Below are 20,936 nucleotides of genomic sequence, written 5' to 3'. Positions count from 1 at the left end.
AGCTCCAGAGATCTCACTTCAGATGCACAGTTCAGGCAGAGCAAAGACTAATGCCTTGTCGGAGCGTTTCTAGGTAATCCATGGGAGAGCCCTGCTGAAAGTTGCGGGGCCTAGAAGTGCTCAGGCCCGAAAAAAAAGAAAAAAAAGCAGAAAAAAAAAGCAGGACCTAATGAAAAGGATATCCCCTTCAGCCCGAGTCAGGACAGCCGTGGGCTGCCTGCGGGAGCCAGTCGCGGCTTCACGGCTCGGCCTCGCTACCCCAACACAAGGCACCCTTCCACAGGGCAGCCTCGCTGCCACGCACAGGGATGCCACGGGCCTCGGGACTGCTGCAGGTAACAGGGCAGATGTGCACCAGCAAGTGACACTGTCCATGTCCCACCTGCTGCACGCGGCACTCGGGGCTGCTCCCGAGGCTGGCACGGGCCCGCCCCGGCAGGGACACAGCGCCGTGGCGTTCCCTGGGCCGGCCGCTCCCGGACCCTCTGCACGGGATCGCCCCAGCTACGCTGTGCTGGCTCACTACCGCACTGTGGGTTCAAACGGAGCCCGGCAGGGCAGAGGAAAGCACACCGTCCGCTCTGTTACTGGGCAGCGAACAACCAGCCCGGCCGGGATAAACGACCAATGGCGGAGAGGGCGCGGCTACAAGAACGCCAGGGGCTGACGCAGGAGGCCCGGCCGCAGTGCCGAGGCCGAGGCGGAGAAAGGGCGGAGCGGCGGCGGTGCCATGGCGGAGAAGGGGCGGGGCGGCGCTGCCGTAGCGGGGAAGGGACGGAGCGCCGCGCGGAGGCTGTTGGGGCTGCGGGAGCGGCTGCGCCGTGCGCGGCAGCCCGCGGAGGTACTCGGTGTGCAGGCCGAGCACGGCAGCAGCTGGCTTGTTATTTCTGTGTTCATAAGAGCTTTTCTGTGCGAAATAAGTGCTTCTGCTTGGTTTGAGCGGGACACACGAAAGAGGAGCGGGACCTGTGACGCCCTGCCTTATTGTTCTTCCTGGTCCAAGGAGGACTAAGCTGTTCTTCTGAAACAACCCCTGTAGGGTGGCCGGGCTGCTCTGTAGCTGAGGGACGCCTGAAGCAAGCAGAGATGAGTGGGGAGCGCGGTCAGAGCCGTGCTGCGGCTGCACCGGGCTTTGGAGGGACAGGGGGAGCAAGGCGCCGAGGGGACACCTCCAGGCTGTGGGGCAGAGGGGGCATCCCCAGGCTGAGGGGCAGAGGGGACAGTGGGGGCACCCTGAGGCTGTGGGGCAGAGGGGACAGTGGGGCAGAGGGGGCATCCCCAGGCTGAGGGGCAGAAGGGAGAAAGGCACGCCCCGCTCTCTGAGCAGCAGCCGGCACTCCCGAGGGAAATGGAAGCAAAGTAGTGCGTGCCAAATTGGCCTCAACGTTTTATGAAATAATAAATTATATTTGCTGAAGAAAGTGTATTTGAAACAGTGATGTGGTTTCTGTGGTGTTTTTTTTTGTTTTTTTTTTTTTTAATTCTTTTTTTGGAGGGTCACGTTTGCTTTGAAAATACTGTATGCTTTTATCTTTATGGGCTTCAAAGGTATTAGAACTTGATAGAAGTTTGTGGTTGGAGGCAGAGGACAGCAGTAAAAATGGCATTGTATTTGGTAGTTGATGAGAATCTTAGCTATTAATCATGTTCAACAGTGTGTTTTCAAATTATGTGTGTATGCATATAGAAGAAATACTGGTTTTCATAGCCAATAATGGCTTAGGTTCTTGGATGTCTGTGATGTAGATAATATCTGTCTAAAATGCAAATATCTGTGCAGGTGCTCTTTCAGAAGTTTTTATTTGCAGTTCAATGAACCTAAAATCTCTTCCTACGCTACAGGAACAATCAGCTATTACAGTGTCTGAATTTGTTCTTGGGATTAGTGTTGATACGCTATTTGAACAAGAGGTAGCAAAGGAAAAGAAAAGAAACAATTCTAGAGGTAATAAGTTTTTAAGAAATCCCAAACCAGTAATCTGCTACTAATGTGAAGAATGAGAACAACTCTGGCAAATTTGGATTCATTAAGGGAGGAGATAGAATGTTTTTGTGTGGCATAGCTGCGAGTAGGAGCTGCATAAAATAGAGCTTATGGTGGTGCTGCAGCACTTCTGTCCCTGGTAAAACTGTCTAGTGAAATAGAAATATTTATGGGTAACACAGCCTGAGGAGTGGCAGGGAAAGTGAGAAACTGATAGCTGTAAGTTGGCAGTCATGAAAGTACTCCTAACAGAAGTTGAATCTAATAAGAGAAATTATGTGGTTATCTCTAAAGGCCAAAAGGAAAGTTCTAGAAATCTGTGAAAAGAATTGCAAATCAATATTACAGATGTGTATGTAGGCTAGTGTTGTTGTTGTCAAATACTTCTGTTCCATACTGAGAATAATATTTGTCTTTGGACTTTTTAATATTTATAAAAAGGTTTTGATAACCATGAGAACATCAATTGTCCCTTTCAAAAGCTTCTTGATGGTTTGATAGCTACCCATTGAGTTTTCAGAGAATTGACAAAGGAAAGAGCAGTTACTGAATGATGCTTATGGTTATAGGGAAGGGATGGGAAAAAAGTACTGTGCTAGCATTAAAGGTCAGTGAAATGGTCTTCATTGGCATTGATCGTAGAGGAATGATTCATGATGTTAAGGTGTACCTGATGTAGAATTGAAGGGTGGTGCCATGATCCATACCACTCCATGAGATGTTACATAGATACCTTCTGCCAAATCTATTTCAAACTGTATTTGGCTGACACTAATTGTTGTGAATTACTGTAGGCAAGCTTCCAGGCATTTGACTTGCTTCTGTATGATGCTGATTAGAGCAGCAGTGGCATGGGCCTGATATAATACATGAAATTGATTTCAGTTGCACTTGCCAAAAATAAATGCCAGACCCTCATAAGGAAACAATGTTGGGTTGTGGGTTTGTGGTGGTTTTGTGGGGAGTAGGAGAGTGATTATGCATCTCTTTGTGACATGATGTCACTGAAACTTCCTTAATTTAGAAGGCAGCAAACATTGTAGGGAAATTTTGCACATACTGAAGTAATTTGTATGAAATGAAGTGAGCCTCTTCTAGAAACTAAATTTGATCACGTGGTAGGCTACATTCATTTGAGCAACACATGTTTTACCATGGCTCAGAGGAAAGTCACAGCTAGGAGCTATGAATGTAGGTCATTCAGCATAGGAGACTGTATTTTGGAAAGCATTGACTCAGAAAATGATTTGGAGCTCTGATGTATTACCAGTTGAGCATGAAATTGCAGTAGAGTGCAGTGGCTTATGGAGTAAATGCTATCTTTGGGTAGTTTAGCAGGGTTATATTATTATTGCTATGTAGCATTAGAGGGACAATTACAGGAATATTATGTCCTGTTCTGAGGACTGTTTTTAAAAACAACACTGGCCTAGCTGGAAAGATAGTAAGATAGCCCGAGAATGGCTGTATCTTTGGCTAGCATAACTTAATGAAACTAAAGAGCCAAGGTGAAGTGTGTGATTAGTATTTGCATTTAATTCTGTGTTGTGTAAGATGATTGGAAGAAAGGTCCTTTAGTGTAATTAACAGATCATTAGATTTAGTAGCTGAAAACAAAACTAGGCAATTGTTTCAGGTGAACAGCTGTGCTTGTTTTTTTTTGTGGTGTTTTTTTGTTTGTTTGTTTTGGGGGGGGTGGTGGTTTTTGTTTTTGTTGGTTTTTTTTCTTTTGGTGGGGGGGGTTGTGTTTTTTGTTAGCTAAGGGCATAGGGATTATCTGCTTGGGACAGAGTTGGGTTTTTCTAAGGTGTTTTCCTCAAAGTCCTGGTGCTCTTTTGAATGAATTGTCTAGCTCAGCCAGAAGTTATTGACATGATGGAATTGCACAGGCTTTGTTATAGAAGAGAATAAGCTAAAGAATCACAGGGATCTCTTTGAAAGGGAAATGCAGCTATTGAGTGAAGGAGAGAAAAAAGGAGTTACTGCAGAGAAATGCTGTCAGTCCCATGCGGAGAGATGGTCTGGGAACCTGTAAATGGATTCCATCCCTCCTGAGGTTCTAGGCTCAGAGAGGAAAGTAAGAGGAGACTGTACAATACTATGTCAAGGATGATGGAGCAACACTGGTGTAGTGGGAAACGACCAAACCCAGTGCACCTGGCAGCTGTTGTTACCACTTTGCTTTCAGTTTCGGCTCTGGAAAATTTTGGTTGCTTACATGCTTCTTTCCAATTACTTATTACCATTGATCTCTGCTTTCCATATTCCAGCCTGCTTTACCTTCCTCCCTGCATCTTTGTTTGCTTTTGTTCCTACTGTCATCTTTGCTTTTGTCTCACATCACTGTGTGGGTGCCAGCCCTCAGTTTGTCCATAAGGCTTTGCCTGTTTATTTGCATGAGCTCTCAGTTTGTCCTTAAGGCTTTGCCTGTTTATATTGCATGACAATCTAGGTCTTCGTTTTTCTTGGAATGTATTTTATGGGGAAAAAACCCCAAATTGTCTTGTAGGGTTTTGATTGTTCTTTATAAATCAGTAATTAGGAATTATGTAGACTAGTCCAGGAATTGTATATGAAGATAAATTTTCTCAAAATTTTTTTCTATGAAGTTTACAGTCTCTTTTAAAGTTGGTAAGAGTTCCCCACAAGAATGTAGCTGATAGTAGTATGTGAGGTAAAGTAGTCTGAAAACCCATGAAGGGTTACATATGTATTGTGTGTATATGGAAGAAATTGCTAGATCCAGTCCAGTGAGATAAGAGCCAGATAGGCCACAAATGCTGTGGTGAAAGAAATGGTTGGAGAAAGATCCCTCAGTAGTCAGTCTTTATTTTGTTTTTGGAGGCCTGCTCAGAACAGACTTCATCATTTTGCCTTATTTTATGCAATAATGATAATGGTATACTATATATAGGTATCATGGCAACAAAGTTGGTGTTTCTAGGAAGCTCTGGCTTTAGTGACAAACTTTGCGGTATCTTGTGGTTCAGAGTATACCTTTCTCCAAAGCCCAGTAGATACTGGAGCTTGGTATTTGTTCTTTGTCTGTGGTAGGGAAATCAGAGATCTCTAGCAAATAGGATAAACACAAAGTTTCTCTCCTGCTACAGATGCTTGCCACAAATTATATTTGCTTATTTACTCATTGTGTCTGTAAGTAAGTTTGGTTCTAAATCCCAAGAACTTGGAGATATGTGATTCCCACTGCAGGCTGGATGCAGCCAGTTACTTTGTCCAGTTACAGACCAGAGTCTTATACTAGTCCTGTATGTGCAGAGCTGCTGGTTGCCCTGCAGCCTGAGCTGTTCCCTGCTTCTAAGTGGTTGGTATCACTTCTAAAAACCTTATCAGTGTGTCTGATCTTTTTTTTTCCTATTTTTTAAAATGAAACATTGTTATTTATCTTAATTTACCATGTGTGATACACATTTCAAGTAACCAAAGTGAGCAATGTGGTCTGTAGTTTAGAAGACTTGGCAAGTTTTGCTTTTCATTAAAACGTGTTGACTGCTTTTGAACATGCTTGTCATCTAGGTACTTTTGTAATTTACCCTGTTGGTTTGAAGTTGTATGAATAGTAATTTCCTGCTTCCTGAATTTTTTCTTCTGAAATAAACTTGGCTTTATGAGTTAACTTAGTCCAAAATCCATCAAGAGAAACTATTCAAAACCCCTGTTCTCTGTATCTTGATGAAAACATCCCTTAGTATTCTTCCACAAATAGGTTTGTCTCTGGCAAAATAAATGGGATTTATTCCCAGTGTTGAATTGCTTGATTATCTAGACATGTTAAATATCACAATATAATGTGTCAGCAGTGGGTTACTTCCTTTTTCATTGCAAAATAAATTTAATCAGTGAGGATATAAATTATTTTAATTAAATGAATGTGAACTAACTTGACACTGATCATCTCAAGCATTAGAAACTATGTTTACATTGTGAGCAATTAGTTTTTCTTGGAGATTGCCTTATTTTAAGATAAGCAGAACATTGTATGGCTTTTGTGTTGGTTCTGAAATCTTGGTGAGAAAGCTTTTTTTTAATTAATTAATTTTTTTTTTTTTTTTTGTGTCCTGCCATTTTGTAGCTAGCTGAACTTTTTGGGAGAGATCTGATTTGTTACCTCTGGTCCTAGCTGTATGTTTCACCTTGTCTCACATTTTCCCTGGCTGTGAAGCATTTCTGCTGTGCTTGTCTAGATTCAGAAGCCCTGTTTCAGGGTGGATGATTTACAGAAGAGCTGCATGCCAGGCATGTAGCTAGAGCCCACTGAACACAATGAAGATCAGTGTCAAGTGTGGGGTTTCAATACTCTAATGCATTTTAGGAGCAATGAGACTTAGAGCAACAGTAGAGCAATATATCCCTGGAGTGCAACTTGTAAATTGTTTCTTTGAGCTTGCTACTCATTTTTAGTACCTCTTCCACCTCCTGCAATGCCATTTCAGAAACAGTATCTAATATAATAAATGAGAGTTCATCAGGTATTTAAATTAATATAGCTGCTTTTGTTGTCAGAAGATTTCTGGGTAGTGTGTTTTGTGTTCCTGCTGTTGCACTGAGAAGTGTCAATGAACTGAAACACTTGACTAGTATTTCAGGCTTTTTGAAAGCCCTTTAAAATGCTGCTATTTCAGTTGTACATTAATTCTGTCATCTCTGTAACACAGCTTCATGTGTGTGGTTGGCAGTGTTTTAGTGTCAACACTAAATTGGGGAATGCCATTCTTAAGCAATGACAGAAAGATAAGACAAATTTGCTGTGTATGGTTAGCTGCAGGATTCTGGGTTGCTATATGCTACCCATTGCCAAATAAATTGGGCTATACTGCTGTTGAAATTTATACTCTGTTTATAAATGTGACTTCTTTGTTATTAAAACACTTCTCATAAAAAGATGAGCATTTTGTATGTGAAAAAATCTTTCCTGCTTTTATGGAAGTGTTGAGTTTGGTAACAGGTGTAAGCTTTAATAGTGCAAAAGAAAACATTTGTTCTAGCTCGAGCTTGTTTTGTTAAAATTCAAATTGCTGTTATGTTTTCAAAACCTTGTTTTGTGCAGTCTGGGCTTGCACCAGCTCTGTTGTCCTTTCTTGGCCTGAATTAATGGAATAGTGCTACTGACTGTGAGGCTTGCTGATTTTTGCTTGGTGGCTTTGCATAATGCAACTTTTGTACTGGCTCTGTGGCAAATGAAGGCTACTGCTATAGGAGGAATAGGCATATATATGTAGCCTCCTCTAGTGGGTTACTGATATTTACTGTAATCTCTGTAGCAGTAAATTCAATCTATTTACTGGATTTTCTGTTACTGAAATTGAGGGGTTGGCAGGACCGTACTGGTTCACAGCACTGACTGCAAGCACTACTCTGATATGCAGTAAAGGAGTGCTTACGTTTTCCAGGAGTCACTGGATGTTCCTTTTAACACTACTGTGTATATTTGGATTAAATATGTAAATGAGGATGAGAAGAACAGAATAAGATTTCCAAGTATTTGTTTAAAACAATAAATCTGATGTTTCCTTCCAGATTATAGAAACACTTAAGGTACTACAAGGTTTGGATTTATCACTGGATATTTTAGTGGTAAGTGATCAGTAATAATACATTAAACTCTTCTACAGTGAATTACAATGTAAATGTCAAGAGTGTGCATTTGTAGAAGTGGTGAACATGTTGCATTTTATAATTTTAAATTTATATCCTATTTGGTTAGATTAATTTCCCAAAAGCTGGTCATCCAGCTTGATAAATGCAGTATTATGTCAACAATGATAGAACTGAGCATATAGAGGGCACTTTTTGCCAATCAGGTTGGCTTCTTTTCAGTGTAAAACTGCCTTCAGTCAATGCTTAAAGCAAATATGGGTGAACCATTCTTCAAGTCAGTTGTCTAACTCTTCCATCTTTCCTTAGCAGCTCAAAGGTAGTTTGAGCTTTAAAGAGGAGTTAGTTTGCATTTAAAGAGGAGGAATCCCCAATAATGATTCCTGGGACTTCTGTCCTCATACAAGCTGCCTCCTATCAAGTTCTATATTAGATAATCTCACACTGGTCTGTGAAGCTTCTAGCTATTATAAGCAATGTGTCTGTGCTTTGAAAAGAAGAAAAATGTGGGTTTTGTGAGAAAATTTTTTGCAGAGTAAGAGGAAAAATATAGTTGCCAAGATATTTGAATGGCCTGTTCAGGTAAAGGCATTTGTCTGCCTAGACACAGGCAGACTTCTACTGAAATGAAGCAAGATTTATTTTGTTTTCCAATAAAAATATATAATCTTGTATTGCAATTAGTTGTTTAAAATGACAAAGAGTTTCTGCAGGTGATTCATGTTCCCAGAATTTTTGCATGCTTTCTAATGGGACAGGTTTTGATGGAAGCCTTCAAGTCAAACAGAGGAAAGTGATGTCTTACAGCAGAGGGCTCCACCTGTTTTTAATGCATGTGAAGAACATAAATAGCTTTATGAAGTAGTCCCACCAGATTTCTTCCATCTGCTTGCAATAACTGACTTACCAAATCAGGTTGCTCAAATTATATACAAGCTAAATATACTTGAAGTGAATTTAGGGAAGCCCTTTTTGGAGGCCGACCTGTTTATGTGGGAGTAATGTGTATAGCTCTGACTTCACAGGAGTATAGTTGTTAGCAAGAGCATTCACAGGTTGCAGTGAACCTACTGAATTCCTTATGTGTGCATTTTAAAAGTCAGGGTTTGTGAATCAGAGATGCTGCTGATAATAGATGATGCTGATAATAATGATGATTAGTAAATTCAATTGTGATTCTACAAGCACTCAAAGTCTGCAAGATAATTTTGCTCAAACAAAACATACTCGAATGAGACTTGAAGATACAATGGTATTGTGAAAATAACTCTGACCCCTCAACCCTGTACTACTGGTTGAGATGTATTATATTACACCATGCCCAACATATATGCTCCCTAATAGGCTCAAATGTACTTCATAAGCCTAAAGGAAATTTGAATTGATGCATTTTGTGGGCTTAAGCATTTGAGAGAAGTGAAATTCCTGAAATGTGTACATTTAATGGAGGAAAATTACTTATCTCAGTTTTATGAATTGAGCCTGCATTTTGTTCCCCATATTTGGTTATAAATAACTACTTCCTTCAATTCTGTTTGCAGTAAAAAGAGGGCATTTATTCTTTGACTGCCATAGGTCTGCTTTTAATACTAGGCTAATACTGTTTGTAGCAGTTTTGGGGGGGGGGGTATTTGGGAGGAGAGTTGTGATTTATTCTGCCCATTTTTTGCACTATCTTCAACAGGAAACTGGCATAGACAAAACAGTTAAAAGTTTTAGGGAGCATGCCACTGCTGGGAATGTAGCTAAGAGTCTGTTAAAACAATGGAAAAAGCTAATTTCTCCAGAAAGTAAAAGGTAGGTGTGAACTTTTTTCCTTAAAGTTAATTATGCTGTCATGTAATTTTAAAATACAGATTGGAAACTTAGGAAGGTGTTTGGAATGACACAAGTGCATTGAATTGGAACATGAATTGAATGCAAGAAATGAGAATGCAGTTGTAAAATGAGGAAAACAATCAAACAATTCATTATTGGTCAACTAGCCAGTTGGCACGCTGACTTCAGCTGCTTTTTGTGACTGGCACAAGTTCTTAGGTCCCAGCTGGTGCAAACAGGACTAAACCATGATGGGCACTGCTCTGCACTTGAGGAAATTGGGAAACTTGCTCTTTCTTCCCAGAGGTGGTGGTTAAATGAGGCAGTTCTCCAGTGATGTGGTTGTATCAAGGTTTTTCTTGTAATGTTCTTGTGGACTGAGAGGGCCTTCCAACAGTGGAGGAGGTGCAGGGAAGAGATGCAGTTTCTTCTGAGACTGGAGCAGCCTCCACTGCCATGGCCAGGCCTGCTCTGCTTTAGGTGTTTCATGGAGTTCCAACAGTTCCAAACAGTTGAGCTGAGAAAGCCAAGGGAATAGTTTGACTAAATAGCGCGTTTTAAAACTGAAGTTGTTCAAACAATGGGAAAGTAAAATACCAGAACCTGTGATAAGCATATCATAAAGGCTGACCTGTTAATCTGTATCACCTACACAGCAGGTTGTAAATTTTTCTGATTCCTAGTTTCAAGCACCATGTCTTTGTTATAAAGCATGCAGGGAAGCTTTGTGAAAAGTGGTATGCAGCATGTTATAAGCAGGTAATACTGCCAGGTTTGTTTTCCTGCTCAGGATTCATCCCTTCTCCTCACTTGTTTTGCTCTCAATTCTTATTTCAATATTTAGCAGTGCTGGACCCAAGAGCTCTGTGATTCTGTACAGAAAATGGAAGAGTAAGAATAGAGTGCAGACTTAAGTTCTGGGTTTTGTGAAACTACGACACATGGTGTGATTTTATGCTTTTAGTTTTACTAATACGGAAAAACAGATTGTTTAAGAATTTAGCATCAGCTAAAGAATGGGATGTAATTTTTTATTGTTGCAGAAATCACAGGGGAAGAAAAAATAATGGAAAAGAAAAACATGAGATTAAATCATCTGTTTCCAAGGAGATTAAGCCTTCAGAGAAGCCTGAAACATCTGTACCGGCCTTTACGAGTTCCAGCAGTGCTCCCGTTACTACAAAGCTGAATAAGGAGCATATTTATAGTGAAAAGACCCATCAAAGTACAAATTCTGAGTCTCCAAAAGAATGTGATAATAAAGTGTGTAGCAGCAGTGGTTCTAAGCATGCTTCCCAGGGTACCAATTCTCAGGCTAAAGAAAGTGAGTTCAAAGAGAGCACCTCCACAGAAAGCAAGACATTTTCCAAAAAGCAGCATTCCTCTGCAGCCAATGAAGGCTTATTGTCCCTGAAAGAAAAGCCTAGTAAGGATGCTTCCAAACAGAGAAATCCTAAATGTGTGAAGAAACCAAAACAAAATCTTGTCATGAAAGACCAAGCCAAATCATCTAGTGATGAGGAATTTGAACCCCCTACTATGTCTTTTGAATCTTATCTTACTTATGATGAGGCTACCAACAGAAGAAAGAGAAAAGCTTGTTCTACAGGTGCACGGCCAAAAAAGTGCAGTGAAGAGAAGAACAGCTCATTACTACAAAAGACTTCAAAACTTTCTCACGCAAAAGAGGGAGTTGAAGATGTAAAAAAATGTGAGAGTGATCAATCAGAAACTCCAAGTAAAAAGGTAAATCACTACAGGGTTTAGATAACAGCAGATAAGCAGCAGACAAACAAGTGCTTTGGACTTTTAATTTCGCTGAAATTTATCTGTGTTTATTTTATGGAGCCGATTGCATGACTCTGATGTATCAGCTACACTGCAATTGCCAATAATTACAATAATTTGGGGAAAAGAGATACAGTTTTTAATTACTTGTACTTTTAACATTGTTCCCAATATTACTGTAGTGTTTGATCCTTACCAACAAATCTGCATTTGACTTGCAAAATGTAAAGGCAGTTACCTTTTTTCTTTCTTGACCATCCTGGTTTGTGGCTGCTGCAGCTCTTTGTGTATAGAACAGTCCTTTTGTCAGATGCTGTGGTTCTTTAATAGTGCATGTTAACATTTGCAGTGGAACTAAACATTCTTTAAATGCATTATTGCATATAAAACTAGATTATACATATAATAATCTGAGCTGTCCTCGTCTCTTGAAATGCAAAAACTGAAGTAGCTCCTCTAAGAAAGTGTGTATGCAAAAATATGTATTAATTAGACCTTTTAAATGAAGACCTTTTGTGCACTGAAAATTAGTTCTCTTCAGATTTGTATCTTCACTGTGATGTTAAAGCTTTAGGCTTTTTTTATTATGGAAGATCTGCAATCTGAATGTGGCATCTTCTGTCCCAGTTGGGGAAATATTAATATAGAGGCTTATGTATGATACTCTAACATAAACTGTTTGAGGAAAAACCTCAGATATTCAAGCAGTTGTGAAAAGTTACTATAGATACTTAAATGGAGTGCACAGAACTTAAGTTTTGGGCTGTAAGTGTCTGACTTGCAATTGGAGGACATCTGGGACCCAATTTAGAAGTTGCACCTGATCCATTTGTAGGGACCCATACTTAACAGGCTGATGCATCTTTAAATCCCTTTTTAAGGAGTTAGCTGTGAATGTTTTAGGCTGAATGGCTTACTGAGTCTAGGAGACTTGATAGGACTAGGTGTAAAGCTGTTTCTTGCCTTTTAGAACTATGCTTTTGTCATCTTGCAACTTTGCCTCATTCACTGCATGCCTCAATAGAGATTTATCTGAAAGCCTGTTAGCTCTACATATCTACTCTGTTCTTTAATCTTTCTATGTGCTAATTGCAGTTGTCCCCATAAGTTCCTTTTGTGATATAGTCTTGCTAAGTGGAGTATGAAAGGATATGCTGCAAAATAATCCTGTGAGTAAATGGTAGTGTAGAAAAGCAAGAATTCTAGTTATCCTAGTTATTTTGGGATTTGCATAAAGGTTTGGGGGTTTATTGTAGCTTGTTTTTAATTTGGTTAACCCCAAATTTCTAATATTGAAGCAATCTTTCCTTAACTGTGCACAGGCCAAAGTGGCATCCCTCCAAGAGCTTCTTAATACTCCACTACCTAAAACTCTGCCAGGCATCTCAGAATCCTCTCCCCGCTATGCTGCAGACTTTACAGGTAAGTAATATACAAGGCTGATAAATGTGAAATAGTGCAGGTGTTTACAGCTCTGCATAGAAATGTTTTATCCCCTTTTCCAATAGGCTGTATTAGCTCATCAGTCCATGGCAAAGAAGGGCCTCACTTCCTCACCTGTAGAAATCATGTTGAAGCTGAAGGGAATTATAAGGTCTTCCTTCTTATGGCTTGCTGAGGAAGGTTGCCACAGACTTAGAGAAGGTGTAAACTAAGTGGCTGTTCTACAGGCTCCATTTATCTTTACTCATGTCTATGCCTTAGGGCAGGCGAAGTCTTGGCAGAAATTATCTTAGGGAAAACAAATGTATGAGGCACTAGGTCTAGCTTTGGCATAGGAACCACTAGTATCATTATAGGTAGGTGACATAAAGTACCAGTGGTTCCCTAGCAGCTTGTCTCATGTGGTTTCCTACCCCTGGGGTCTTGAAACATTGCTGCTATTGCAGTTACTGGCTTCTCTAAGATAACTCAGGAGAATTAGCAAAGTTCTGTGGATGGGTAACAGAGCAACTGAGATGTGATACAGCTCATGTAGACTGGAAATAAATAATGCAAGACTGGTTTGAGTTGGTGCAGCTCACTTGCAGCATATATCTTGGAGTTAGATGGTGGTGACTGAGCTGCTGCAATTTACAATACATGCAAGGGTCCCATGCTCGAATGCAGTAACTTTGTATTAAGAAAATACTTTGTATATGTTAAGTAAAAGTAATTTATGTTTATCTCAGAGCTGAACGTGTAAAGCCTTATGAAACCTGCCTGATGTTTTGCTTACAGTGTCTGCAGTACCTGTTGTAGAGGCACCCCAGCAAGTCAATGAGATAGTTCAATTCACAGGGCAGAGACTGAACTCCAAAATGCAGGTTTACTCTGGCTCCAAGGCAGTCTGCCTTTGGAAGATGCTTACACTGTATGAGCAGTGTGTCCGCATGCTTCACAACAATATTGAGTGTGAGTACTTCAGGGGATTTGTAGCACTTGTGACTATAAGGGTATGAGATTTTTTTCTCCATGCCAACCACTGGCCTACTAAAATATATTGTCCCTCCCTACAAATGGTGACTTGGAGCAGGTTGAAAAGCACTTGCAGAAATGGATTGATGACTGTACTAAAATGTAGCTTTTGTTTTGAAAGCTTGCAATTTTTAAAGGTCCAAGTTTACTTAAAATGATGTCCCATAAATGATAAACTAAAAATTCTGCCCCTCCACCCCATGTTTGTTGTGATCAAGACATTCTTCATTGCATAGGCAGAGTAGGAAATTATGCATATCAGTAAAGATGGGGCAATTACTATTCAAAGATGCTTTATCCATTCTCAAGTATAACTGCTAGTCAGTATGGAACTGCTGATTTGTAAATATTTTCATAGCCTGGCATAAAATGTTGTGTAAGTGCTTGCTAAAATTAACTTGTGTTTTGGTTTTTAAACTGAGTGGTGTTACCCATTGAGTAAAATAAGTGATATACTGAAAGTACTGTCCTCTTTTGTAGTGCTACAAGAAGCAGGAGGTGTGCCCTTTGAAATTCTTGAGCCTGTGCTAACGCGTTGCACACCAGAGCAGTTGTTTCGAGTAGAGAAATTTAATCTGGTAAATTCTGCCTTGTTAAATTTGGGAAACCACAGAGTTCCATAACTCCATGGGCTGCACTGGTTTTCTATCTTGCATACTAATTTCTTTGAACTCAGCTGTCATTATTAAGTCCCCCTTTCTCAAGAATAAAACATTCAGGGGAATTACTACTGATGACTAAGTGGAAGACTGTGTGTGTACAAGAGTATTTCTGTTTCTGGTAGTAAGAAAGAAAAAAGATGACCATAGTATTTACCACTGAAATAGCTGGGAAAGTCAGAACCAACTGTATTCAAGTTCCAAAATATTAAGCCTGCAAAACATATCAGCTGCTGTGAGATTGCATATATGTGGTAGATTTCTTATCTGCACTTTCAGAACTTGAGCTCCATGATGCACTTGGACATTGATGTTCTGAGTGTGCAGTCCTTTGAAGGGCAAATTAGCCTTTCCTCTGTGTGCTTCCGGTTGAGAGCTGGAGTGAGCCTGTGCTGCAGACAGAAGTCTGGCCTGTAAGCGTGGCTCACTGACTCCAGCTCTGCAGCTTGAAGCTGTGTGATCTCCAGGCTGCAGTCAGTGTCCCTGCTTGGTATTGCCATAGTGAGGGTACCTGTGTCAGCACCTGTGGTGGGATTTGCTCTGCACCTCCTTCCGCCAAAGGTTTGGGTTGTGTCTGTAGGCTCAGAGAATAGGTACTCTTGAAAATGTTATTTTTAAATCTCTGATTTAAGATATCTATGTTTTAAATTAGATGTTTATAAAAGAAACTGACCACTTGTGGAAGAAACACTGCCAAAGAGACTTTAAAAATGAGAGCCTTCTGGAATATGAGTCTTGGCGTGAAATGTACTGGAGACTGTTTAATCAGAGAGAAGAAAAACTGAAAATCCTTACAAAAAATATTCTTTCAGCTCAGTCTGAGAAACCAAAAGGTAAAATCTCTGGTTAGGTCTTCCACTTACAAAACCCAATCTATGCTGCTATTCTTGACAATATGTTTGGTTTAGTGATTTCTTTGCAGTAAGTACTAATGCTGTACTTCCAGGAGAAATCATCAAGAACAAACACTGTTAGTCTTAAATTAAAATTTACTTAAAAATAAACAGATGCATTAATACAATATGATGGTATATCCTGACCTCACTGGTTGGACTAAAGATTCTAAGCAGTAATGGCAAAGAGTTTTGGATATAAAGGACATGAAAAGTCATGTATCCTCTGCTCCTTGCTTCTATATTAGGCAGGCAAGTAAAAATGGCTTATGTGACTGGGGCAGCAAAACCACCCAGGAACGTTTGCCGACAGCAAGAAATCCATGGGGCAGCAGGACCTGTTCTCCAGCTTCATCCCACAGCTAAGTGCAAGTAAGTGCTGTGTACTATGCTTTTGAGTTTGTCTTTCAGTTCAAAATCATGCTTGTAAAATAATTTTAAAGTGCTAAATAACTATTTACTTTCCTTTAAGTGTCTAGTAGCTAGAAACTAACTTGCCTTTTAAGTCTTGTGTAATCCTTGGCCATGCGTGCATTGTCATTGCACATTTCTCTCAAGTGCCAGTGAATTCACCCTCCCAGCTGGAGTGTAAGTGGATGCTGTTTCTTTTCTCTAAATTGCACTAAAGCTGCTTGGCATACTAGGGCAATTCCATTGTTGATGTTTTGGGACTATTAACCTGCCTAGTAGCCTCACATGTTCTCCTGCTTTGATCAAATCCCAGTCAGCTGCCTGGTGTGATACAGCTGACCAGAATGAACCTCAGGAACTTTTAATACTTTTTTTTCCCCTGTGAATTTCAGAAGCTGAGTCAAACAGACTTGCTGCTCAAGGTGGTTGTAATATGGGTTAGGAAGGGAAGCCTGGATGTAAGAATTTTCTTAAACGCAGCTTTTATACCAGATGAATTTTCATAACTGTGCTTTCGTCTGGTGAGATTTGCAAGGTTCTTTCCATATTGTTGCTATTTCCATTGAAAAGATAGTCCTTCACCAAGGCAGTAGCTTAAGGCACTTTGAGTTGCACTTTTGCTTTCAGCTTCTCTGTGGGAGGTTGATTCTGTATTGTGACAGACCTGCCTTTCCAGTTTAGATGCTTCAAGTACAGTAGCATACAAGTACATATGTCCTTTATGCTCCAGTAATCTCTGGACCAGTAGCTGAATGATGTAGACCAAGCCTTGCATGATTTTTTTTTCTCAGACACGAAGGAAGCTGTAAGAGAGTCATTGGCTTGCCTTCTTGAGAACCAAAGGGTTTGTTTAGGACAATGAGTTTAACTTTGCTACTTTGACCTATTGGTTTTTTAAGCTGCAGAATTTGTACGGCTGAAATTCTCACTTGAGAAGCTGTACTTCCAGGAGCTAAAAAATCCTGCTAAGGATTTGTGTGCAGACATGCAGATCCTTAGCAGGCTGCTCTTCTCACTCAGTGTGCAGTGGTACTGAGCGCTGGCAGAATCCTCAGTGACTGGCTCTGGGGAGTACAGGGCTGGTCATGCTTGGTGACATTGTGCTGGCACTTTAATGCTGTGTTGGTTAGTGGTCTTCAGCAGGAGGCACCAGCTCTGTGTATGTGTCTGCCTCAGTCCTTGTCTTGCTGATTGAGGATTCCAACATGATGTTTAGTTAGTTATTGTGCCTTTTGCTAGTCAGTTACAGAGGTTTTGTTGTTAAACATTTGCCCTCATTTTTTGTCAATGAGTTAGTTAGCAGTTTAGCTGTGTTCAGAGAGGAAAATAAACACAAGGTGAAAACTAGAGCACAGGGCATTATGAATCACAGTGGTATTGCTGGCCATTTTGATTTGTCACAAACTCTGATTATTTAGTTTTAAAGACTAATTGGAGACATAAAATCATATAAATGTAATATTTGTTCAACAATTAAAGTGGAAAAGATGGTCATCTGCAATCCCTTCTATCCTGAATTATCCTATGACTTTGAAATGTATTAAGTCTCTTAAATGTATCCAATCAGGCTGTTGGTTTTGATTTTTTTTTTTTCAAAATGAGCCAGAGCAAATAGTAGCTTGGTATTAAATGCTAACTTTTTTCTTACTTGTTTGTTTTAAAAGAACAGGGATTCCAGAAATGAGAGACAGAAAGAACACATTATCAAATCTGATACTTGCTGGCAACAGTAGAACTTCTAGCTCAGGTGTCATGATTCAAGGTGGAAAGAAGCCTACCAAAAGTGAGTGGCATTTGCTAAGATGATCAATTTAATTGTTTTAACCTTCTGCCTAATATATGCTTAATATAATACTAATACCATTTTAAGTTGCTCATAGCTGTAATCCTAATTGGTCTCTTTGTTTTGTTGTTATTGAAGAAATAGCACCAATCATGAAGAAAACATTGAAAGCACTGAGGAGTAGAGTTGGACAATGATAAAATGAGGCTGTGTATTTGAAGCTGATTTGATGTTACTGTATGTATACTATGCTACAGTGAATGAAAGTAATATCCATGTAAGTACTGTTGAATTTGCTTTAGTTAAAATAGTTCTGAAAAATTGCATGGGTGAATAATTAGCAATAAATACTGAAACCTCAGAGTCCTTTCATACTGCTGCATTCTAACTTGAATTGAAATACACACTAATGACAAATCAGTTTATAGGAACCTTTATAGGTGATGTATTTATGAGTTTAAGCTGGTGAAGGGTCTGGGGCACAAGTTTTTGTAAGAATGGCTGAGGGAATGAGGGTGGTTTAGTGTGGAGGAAAGGAGGCTGAGGGGAAGACCTTATTGTTCTCTACAGGTACCTGAAAGGAGGTTGTACACAGGTGGGGGTTGATCTCTCCTCCCAAGTTACAGGACAAGAGAAAATGGCCTCGAATTGCACCAGTGAAGGTTTAGATTGGATATTAGGAAAAATTTCATTGAAAGGGTTGTCATTGGAACAGGCTGCCCAGGGAAGTGGTTGTGTTGTCATTCCTAGAGATATTTCAAACGTGTAGATGTGGCATTTGAGGATCAGAGTGCTGGATTAACAGTTAGACATTTATAATCTTTAAGGTCTTTTCCAACCCAAACAATTCTGTGATTCTATGATTGTATGTAAGTGTGGAGATGAAAGAAAACACGGACTATACTCTGATCTCCTGCTCTCAGTCTGTCATGAAGAGGCCTAGCTCACAACCTCACAGCCAGTTGTCTTAAGTGAAGAAGCTATTTGGTCTTGCATAGCTGTCCTTTGAAGAGTTAGGGACTGCTGCAATTTGGGGTTGGTCTACGAATGGGTTTTGTTTTAGAAATGAAATATATCTTTGTAGTTTCTTTTTCTAAACCAGTTCGTTTGCCTGAATTGGAAGCCTGACTTTGCCTTGAAGGCATGCCTTAGAAATGGAGGAGCTCTATCAATTGCACTCAGTAGCTGCAAGCAGGTCTTATTTCTTCCTTGTATTTCCACAAAATTTGGCATTTTAGATCTCCTCATGAAGCACAGTGTAAGGTTGTCATGAAACCTTTGAGTTGATGTCTCTCATTCAAAATACCTTATGTGTGAATATCCTCATTCTATATGTTAGGTACTACAGGTGGATTACAAAAATACTGCTTCTAAAAATGGTTTTTACAGCCATTAACTTAGTCACCCATACATTACAGCTTGTGCCAATGCCCTGTTTATACAGAGGCTTGAAGTCAGCAGGTATGCTGTTGTGTTGTGTTTTTTTCTCCATGCATTACAGTTGCACAAAAAAGAGTGGAAGTTGAAAACATGCATGCTGAACTGGAAATGCTGGGGGAAGCTTTTGCTGTTTCTGGAATCAAAACAAGCATTAACTAGTAGGAGAGGTAATGCAGCATCTGTCATACATACCTGAACAGTTCATCCCAGAAGCATTCTTTACAAAACTTAAATCTGGCTGAATGACCAATATACCACTCTTTCTTGCTAATCAGTTGGTGGCAGAAGCTAAATTCAGCTGAAGGTTTTTATCAAGTGTGGTATCCTTTTGTGTAGGAAAAGACCAAGTCATTGTTTTGGCTCTGGCATTTGAGAACACAGCTGTAGCCATCCAGAACAGATATAGATGATGGGAATATACACTTTGGAGTCTGAAGTCTGAATATTTGTTTTAACTAATAGGCTTACATTGTTGATTGTCAAGAATAGAAAAAGTTATTGCCAACGGTAGCAGAGTTATGTGGAGGGCAAGTTTTACTTCAAGATTAGGCGACTTTAATTTTCTCATCTCACTTTCTCTCACTTCAAAGGCTCTAGATATAGCTCTGGTAAGAGATGTGCAGAGGGTGCTTGTGGGATCAGATTGTCATCCTGACAGTTTCTGATTTAGAAAATACAGTAGACAAGCAAATCTCTTTACTGTAAATTAGTTGGTGCTACACACACTTGTAGGGTAGGGTTTTTCTTTTGCTTGTGCTGTGGTCTGTTCCTGTGGACTAATGCCATACTGTGGCTGCAGTATGCTGGGATGCTCTGGGAATACATCTTTGTGAGGAATCTTGTTTTTGTGGTTTGGCACTGCTTGATGATACAATACAAATCAATCATGGATGTAAATTCAAAGCCCACTTCAAAGGTGTACCCATTTAATCTGAACCAGAATGCTAATGTAGATGTTTCTGCAGTCTCCTGCCTTCCATCCCTGTGTGCTCCTGGCACCTGACATACCTAACAGTACACATGGTATTGGAGTATATTGGCCTGAGGCAGATGACTTTCCTTCTGGTGGATGAGTGAAAGATGTTTGTTTGGTTTTGTTGCATATTCCCCAGGCTGGCTGCCATGTCTCATCAGAAGAGACCTTCTTGGAAAAGGGATTATTTTCACAGAAAGACTGAATGTTACAAGTGCACGATGGAGTTCTCTTCCCTAAAAACACATCACAGCTCCTAGTCCTCCTGCAATATCTCTGGAGCCTTCTATCCCAGCAGCATAATGTTTTTATTTTAAGGTGATAAGCAACTTCCATATCAATTTCGGGAAAATTAAATAAGTAAGGGAGAAAAATATGGGCACAAAAGGAATGCCCTGCTGTTGTGGAAAGGACCACAAATGCATAATGTTGCTTTTCTTCTTGAGCTTTTTTCTTCTTTCAAGCACAAAAACCACTTTCCACTTCCCGACAGTGTTTGTTTCATAGCCTTCAGGAACATTTTCCATCCTCTTAGTGGTTGGGCCCACGAAGAAAGCTTGGCCTGACTGCTGTACCACTTAAAAAAGGAGGATGCGTGATGTTGCCATCTAAACAGTCCCTGTGGTGGAAGGAAAACAGTTTTGAGGTGAAGTGTTCGATCTTGTGAGATCCTGCTCAGAAGGCATGTGAATTCCAGGAGCTGAGCTCTTCTTGGGGACCTTGTGAGCATTTAAATGTTAGCTTAAGTCCTGGGCTAAGGCCAGAATGGGGTGTAGGGTTTCGCATGGTCCTTCTGGAAGAATTTGTATACATCACTGTAGTGCCCCATGCATGCTGTTACCAACTGTTGCTGTTCAGGGATCAGTATCTGAGCTGCTGCTAAAGCAAAGCACAGCTGGGATCCCTGTGAGCAGGGAGGTTGTTACAGCTCTGAGCATGATGCCGTTGGCTGTGTGGTACCTGGGGATGTTTGAGGATTTCTGGTAGTCATGGTAGGAGATGACCTCAGCAGCGGGAAAAGAAATTCCTTTGCACACTGCAGATCTCAGACTTGCCATCTGAAAGCTTGGAAAAATGTCTGTGCCAAGGTTTAGTGTGGTTAAAAATGTTGATGCAC

At 40.3% G+C, this 20,936-nt stretch overlaps 1 protein-coding gene across 1 annotated transcript; it reads left to right on the top strand.

The window, feature by feature from the left end:
- The first annotated feature begins 730 nt into the window (after positions 1-730).
- Positions 731-17,996, top strand: LOC103822744 (elongin-A-like). The gene is made up of 11 exons (XM_018922714.3): positions 731-841; positions 7,520-7,576; positions 9,282-9,394; positions 10,459-11,161; positions 12,526-12,625; positions 13,424-13,597; positions 14,141-14,238; positions 14,972-15,152; positions 15,461-15,584; positions 17,288-17,406; positions 17,545-17,996. The coding sequence occupies exons 1-11, from the start codon at positions 731-733 to the stop codon at positions 17,601-17,603; spliced, it is 1,839 nt and encodes a 612-aa protein (XP_018778259.2). The 3' UTR covers positions 17,604-17,996.
- The last annotated feature ends 2,940 nt before the right edge of the window (positions 17,997-20,936 follow it).

This window comes from Serinus canaria, chromosome 3, assembly GCF_022539315.1.
Source record: "Serinus canaria isolate serCan28SL12 chromosome 3, serCan2020, whole genome shotgun sequence".
Classification (NCBI taxonomy): Eukaryota; Metazoa; Chordata; class Aves; order Passeriformes; family Fringillidae; genus Serinus; species Serinus canaria.
This window is presented reverse-complemented; position numbering and strand designations above follow the sequence as displayed.